This window comes from Carlito syrichta, unplaced genomic scaffold, assembly GCF_000164805.1.
Source record: "Carlito syrichta isolate Samal-C Ts95f unplaced genomic scaffold, Tarsius_syrichta-2.0.1 Scaffold307408, whole genome shotgun sequence".
NCBI classification, from domain to species: domain Eukaryota; kingdom Metazoa; phylum Chordata; class Mammalia; order Primates; family Tarsiidae; genus Carlito; species Carlito syrichta.
Window position 1 is genome coordinate 217,090 of NW_007251504.1, and position 6,756 is coordinate 223,845.

Consider the following 6,756-nt stretch of genomic DNA (forward strand, 5'->3'; position numbering starts at 1 on the left):
AAGAAGTGATGCTGGTTTCTTTGCCAGTCAGACTCAAAAGCAATAGTTGAGGTCAAATGCTGTTGCAAAAATTACAATGTTCTCAGCCACCCAGAGATGTCACATGTTATGAATGGTTGTCTTAAAGGCTTTCATTTTTTTCCCCTCATGACTCCATGCGTGTTTGTGGCATTACCAGTGGAACTCATGTTTCTATTCTGATTTGTGACATTCTCTCCTGAGGCTCATCTGTTCTGTTAAAGGGTCAGCAGATGCCTTATTTACAGAACCAACCCAAACACGATGTTCCGGTGAAGGTCCAACACAGGACTAACTGCATAATGGGATCTGTGCCTTGTAGCTGGCTCAGCACAGTTCACCACAGTCTTTTTTTCACGCAGTCCTCAAATGGGTTCTCTTCTCTCCACAGAAATCCGAGCTCAGCTGGTAGAACAACAGAAATGCCTGGAACAGCAGACGGAGATGCGCGTTCAGCTGCTGCAGGACCTGCAAGATTTCTTCCGAAAGAAGGCCGAAATTGAGACAGAATATTCTCGGAACCTAGAGAAGTTGGCAGAGAGGTTCATGGCCAAAACCAGAAGCACTAAAGATCACCAACAGTACAAGTAAGACACCTTACAGCCTAGGTGACAACTTGCTTTTTGCATCCTTACTAGTTTTCGATGTCTCCGTTTCTGTCTGAGAAGTGAATGGTGGGCATATTCCCACAAATCAAAGCAACCCTGTCATTGATGACACAGGGGCATCAGCTTATCGCTTTAAACCCATAGTACTGTCTTCACATGCTTCTCTTTCCAATGCATGTGGGTGCCTTTATGAACAAGAAGAGAAGGTATGCGTTTGTAAAATTCTTGATTATGGTAACTGGGAGTGACCCACAGGTCAGGTGGGTTTAAAATAACTGCTTCTTGGAGCAAAATCTCCAGGATTGCCGTGATGATTTTACGTGAAAATAAGCAATGAGGCAGCTTCGGTTAATGTCCCATCTCCCTGCCTGCCACGTTTGTGGCCATTGCAATTGAGACAGATTTAAAGTAGGATTTCTAGTAAAGTGCTGGGAGTGAACATCATTAAACCTTTTTTTATTTTTTATTTTTGAACCGGGGTCTTACTCTGTCACAATCACGGCTCACTGAAGCCTCAGCCTCCTGGGCTCAGGCGAGCCTTCTCTCTCAGCCTCCTGAGTAGCTGGGGTGACAAGGGCTACTACGGCTGATTTACTTTTTAAATTATTATTATTTTTTTGTAGACACAAGGCTGATGTGCTGCCCAGGCTGGTCTCAAGTTTCTGGGCTCAAGTAATCCTTCCGCCTCGGTGTCCCAGAGTGCTGGCATTACAGATGTGAGCCACCACATCTGACCTGAGCCTTGTGTTAGTTGTAATTTATTTGTTTAAAAATACATATAGGGGCTGGGCTTGGTGGCTCAGCCTGTCATCCCAGCACTTTGGGAGGCCGAAGCGTGTGGATTGCCTGAGCCTGAGGGTTCAAGACCAGCCCAGGCAACTTGGGGAGACCTCATCTCTACAATAAACCAAAAATTAGCCAGGCGTGGTAGCGCACACCTGTGGTTCTGGCTCCTTGGAAGGCTGAGGCAGAAGGATTGCCGGAGTCCAGCAAGTCGAGGCTGCGGTGACTGTGAGTGTGCCACTGTACTCCAGCCTGGGCAACGAAGTGAGACTCCAACTCAAAAAATAAAAATAAATAATAAATAAATAAATGTGCATGTAGGATGTTGTGATTATGACATTTACCATATAATTTGAATCCTGGAGACAGGAAGAGACAAGTAAGAATGTTGCAACTGGAGTCAGCTGGGGGTGGCCGGGGCCAACGTGATGAAATCCCTTCTATCGTTGGGGAGGGGGTGGAGAGGGAAAGTCCTGGAAGAAATGATGTCTACACAGAGAACTGAGGACCAGTTGGCCAGTGAGAGGGGGCAGGAGCATTCCAGGCAGGGAGCATCATGGCCAGGGCCCAGCGGGGAAGAGGACTGTGAAGCAGGTCTGCAGAACAGAAGAGAGACCCATGGGAGTGAGGGGAGAGGCGGCAAGCTGCAAGGCTGAGGTGCAGGGCAGGGAGACCTGAGGGTCTTTCTGGGCAGCGTGGACGTTACCCCAAAGGCACGAGAAGCCTTTAGAAAGTATTGAGTAGAAGGGTGGCCCACCCCACCTGCATTTTATTTTCTGGAGACAGGGTATTGCTCTGTCGCCCAGGCCGGAGTGGAGTGGCATGATCAGAGCTCACCATAGCCTCAACTCTCGGGTTCAAATGATCCGCCCACCTCAGCCTCCAGAGTAGCTGGGACTACAGGTGTGCATCACCACGCCCGGATAATTTTTTTTTATTTTTTGCAGAGACGAGGTCTTGTTATGTTGCCCGGGCTGGTCTTGAACTCCTGGGCTCAAGCAATCCTCCTGCCTCAGTCTCCCAAAGTGCTGGGACTACAGGCATGAGCAGCCAGCTCTCCACCTGCATTTGAAGGTGATGACAAAGACTGCAGACTGGCTTGCGGACCAGAGGAGGAGAGCGAGGGAGACCACCTGGGTGCGTTCCCTGAGACGATATGATCTAGGGACACCGTAGGGAGAAAGCAGGCTTGCTTGGGGACAGGAAACAGGCAGTGCAGACTTGCATTTCTGGAAACACAGCAAACCAGATCATCTGAAAGCCATGCCTGCCATAAAACCCCCAGAAATGCTGGTCACGGTGCAACAGACCCCCTTTGAAATGCATGACGGAGCTCACAGGAAAGAAAAAGAAGTTACCAGGGGCCGAAACAGGAAGAGGGAACGGAAATCCTCAGTTGTAATTGTGTCCGCCTTCTGGTCTGTGCCAGGTGAAGCTGTGGCATTGTGTCCCGGGAGAGGGGTCCTGCTCCCTCAGTGAAAGGGCAGAGCCCAAGACTGTCTTCCACCCGCTCAGGGGTCAGGGAGGCCCGTCTGCTCGGTCTGTGCTCCCAGCATGCCTTTGGCCTTGTAGGTTCGTTCATCATACATCCACCATGACCTTGGATTCAACAGGAAAAGTAGGAGAGCACCTGGCCAGGTGTGGTGGCTCACACCTATAATCCCAGTACTCTGGGAGGCCAAAGCGGGAGGATTGCTTGAGTCCAGGAGTTCAAAACCAGCCTGGGTGACATAGCAAGGCCTCATCTCTACAAAAAAAAATCTACAAATTAGCCAGACATGGTGGTGGGTACCAGGAGGCTGAAGCGGGAGATCACCTGAGCCCAGGAGGTCAAGGCTGCGGTGAGCTGTGATCGTGCCACTGCACTCCAGCTTGGGCGACAGAGTGAGACCTCAACTCCAAAAAAAAAAAAAGTCAATAAAAAAGAAAAGTCCCTGGGGTACTTTTGCAGAAGCAAACAGAAAACGTCTCTGGATAAAGAACATCTTTCTCTCTCTCTCCCGCTCTGTGGATGACTTTGACCTTTCCTGTTGGTCTAGCACAGAAATAAATCGTAACGACGATCCCCAGGGTGAACACATGGCACAGGCGCTCGGCAAAGACGGGGCTGGATGGCAGAGACCCAAGCCAGTACTGCACGTGGGCACTTCTGTTCCTTTTGGAAAGCAGGTGCGGGTGACCCAGCCCGTCTGGCAATCCGTCTTTCTGAGTACCTCCCCTGTGCTTTGCACTGGCAGTTGGTGGCTGTGGAAATACGGATAGGCCCGTGCTCCTACGTCTGGTCCCACCCATAGGTGATGTCCACTTTTTGTTTCTCCTGGATCTCCTGGTGTATTTGGTAGTTTTCATCTAAAAATAAGCCATTTGAAATTTTCTTCTTCCTTTTTTTTAAGGTTTTTTTTTTTTTTTTTTTTTTTAATTTTTTTTTATTGTAGAGACTAGGTCTTGCCAAGTTGCCAGGCCTGGTCTTGAACCCACAGGCTCAGGCAGTCCACTTGCCACGGCCTCCCAAAGTGCTGGGATGACAGGCTGAGCCACCGAGCCCGGCCTGAAATCTTCTTTGACTTGAGTAAGTTATTGAGCATGAGACTGAGGATACAGTGGTTCCAAGGGTGGACAGGATCAACCAGACCCAGGAAAAACTCAAGGAGAGGCTTTATTAGTTAGCCGGGTTCCAACACTGGGTCAAGGCTGTGGGGGGGCCTCGATTATACCACTGTGCTTCAGCCTGGGCAACAGAGTGAGACTCTGACTCAAATAACAACAACAACAACAACAACAACAAGTAAATAATAAAGTAAATTTCAAAAAAAAAAGAGAAACTTACCTGCTGCAAACTCTCTCTCCCCAAAATATGGAGCTATTTTTGTTTCATAAAAAGAAAAAATATTGAGGACGCAGGGGTATTTCTCATTCAGGAATCCCAGTAAGTCTCTTAAGATGAAGTAATTTTAGCAAACCTTGCTGCCACAAGAGAAAATAAATCAATCATCTTAGGCTGTCAACTAGTTTTGTGTGTGTGTGTGTGTGTGTGTGTGTGTGTGTGTTTAAACTGCTTTAGTGCCAAATAGGAAATAAAAGTGGCTGAGAATACAAATCTCAAATCTCATCAGAGGTTCACAAAATGATATGGGCCTGGGTTTGAATGCTGGCTCCACTGTGTAACTTTGGTCAAGTGGCTTAACCCCTCTGAGCCTCATGAAACGAGGTTTTATGAGCATTAAGTGAGAAACATGACAAGGCCCTTGGCATGACTGGTAGCTAGCCTGGGATATGCAACCAATGCCCCTTCCCCCCCTTTACCAAACAAATGCGAGAGCTTTTACGGGTCTCCCTTATCGGTGCTGCCTTCTGGGGTGCCACTCTGCTTCACCGTTGTGATGCTCATTGGAACAGTACTTGGCCTGAATTTGCTACCGCATGGCAGAAGTACCACAATGTAATTTTAGCACACCTTGCTGCCACAAGAGAAAATAACGTGCACAGCGTGGTGCAACCCTGGACGCTCTCTCCAACACTAGCTTTGGTCTTTATCAAGCCACCATGCCTTGCCAAGCTTCTCTTCTCTCATGGATGGAAACAAAGTAGAGAATCTCCGCCTTAAATGCGAGAGGTGAGGAGGAAGTTGAGTGAATGACTGCGAAGCCCTGAGACCAGCCCCTGGAGAAAATAGCCAAGTGCATAAGCACGTCCATGGACCCGAGGTGATACCATAAGCATTTCAAAATGTCCATTTACTCAAACACTCCTCATCATAATCTTACACATGCTGTTACTTTCCCCATTTAACAAAGTAACTGAGGCAGAGAGAGCTTCAGATCATTAGCCCAAGAGCACATTGCGGGTGAATGGGAATTCTGGGAGATGAACTGACACTGCAGAGCCCTGGCATCCACCATCTTGGCCTTTGTCCTGATTCCCACAGTAGATGCCCACCAACTGATAGCTGCTTTTATTATTATTATTGATATTACTGTTATTGTCGTTATTGATATTACTATTATGAAGGCAACAATAAAAATGTGTTTATGAAATGAAATAACACTTAAATACTTATTATGGGGCAGGGCACCAAGGATTGAAAGCATGACACGTTTTCAAAGAATTTAAGTGAACATGTATAGAAGTAAGGTAACGGTTACCTCTGGGGCCAAGGAGGTGGAGACTGTCAGTAGCACATTAACTGCCGTGGCGCCATGGCCCCTTGCCTGATGGCTTTGAGAGTAAAAGGGGCCCCCTGGGTGGAGGGTGTAATTCTTGGTGTGCTGAGGGGCAGAGGGAGGTGCTCTCATGGGTGCAGGTTCCAGGGTCTTAGATCAGGGCTTTCTTCCCCTATGCCCTCTTCTGCTTCCACCCCCCACTTCCTTTTTCTTCTAGGGAGCGTTTTGATTTGATGCAGCATTAATGAATCTGAGAGACTTTTTTTATTTTTAGAGTCTCAGTCTGTTGCCCAGACTGGAGTGCAGTGGTGCAATCATAGCTCACTGAAGCCTCCAACTCCTGGGTTCAAGCGATCCTCATGCTTCAGCCTCCTAAGTACCTGGGACTACAGGTATGCACCACACCTGGCTAATTTGTATTTATTTTATCTGTAGAGACAGTGTCTTACTATGTTTCCCAGGCTAGTCTTGAACTTGGGATCTCAAGCGATCCTTCCTCTTTGGCCTTCCAAAGTGCTGGGATTATAAGCATGAGCCATTGCACCTGGTCCTGAATCTAAGACTTCTAATATCAGGAAGATTCAACTTAATTGTGTCTTTTTTTTTTTTTTTTGGTCAGAGTCTCACGCTGTCACCCAGGCTGGAGTGTAGTAGCAAGCTCACGGCCACTCCAGCATCGACCTGCTGGGCTCAGGCGATCCTTCTGCCTCAGTCTTCCAAATAACTGGAACTACAAGCATGTGTCACCACACCCAGCTAATTTTTTTTTATTGATTGTAGAGTCGAGGTCTCACCAAGTTGCCCAGGCTGGTCTCAAACCCCTGGTCTTAGACACTCCTCTTGCCTCGGCCTCCCAAAGTGCTGGGATGACAGGCATGAGCCACTGCGCCCGTTCCTGAATCTAAGAGACTTCTAATGTCAGAAAGATTCAATTTAATCATGTCTTTTTTTAACATAATTAATATTTAGGGTGGTAAATGATCATGAATATAAGAAGAATGTGTCTGATTAAATGTGCTTGTGTCAGCCGGGCTCGGTGGCTCAGCCTGTAATCCCACGCCTTTGAGAGGCTGATGTGAGTGGATTGCCTGAGTCCATGGGTTCGAGACCCGTCTGGGCAGCGAGACCTTATCTCTATAATAAATCAAAAAATCAGCCGGGCGTGGTAACGCATGCCTGTAATTCCG

At 47.7% G+C, this 6,756-nt stretch overlaps 1 protein-coding gene across 1 annotated transcript in view; it reads left to right on the forward strand.

Moving 5' to 3' along the window:
- The first annotated feature begins 356 nt into the window (after nt 1-356).
- LOC103266852 (SLIT-ROBO Rho GTPase-activating protein 1-like) overlaps nt 357-6,756 on the forward strand; it is a 66,942-nt gene continuing 60,542 nt past the window's right edge. The window contains exon 1 of the mRNA XM_008064478.2: nt 357-605. Within this exon, the coding sequence (XP_008062669.2) occupies nt 388-605 (218 nt within the window). The 5' untranslated portion in view covers nt 357-387. The remainder of the gene's footprint in view (nt 606-6,756) is intronic.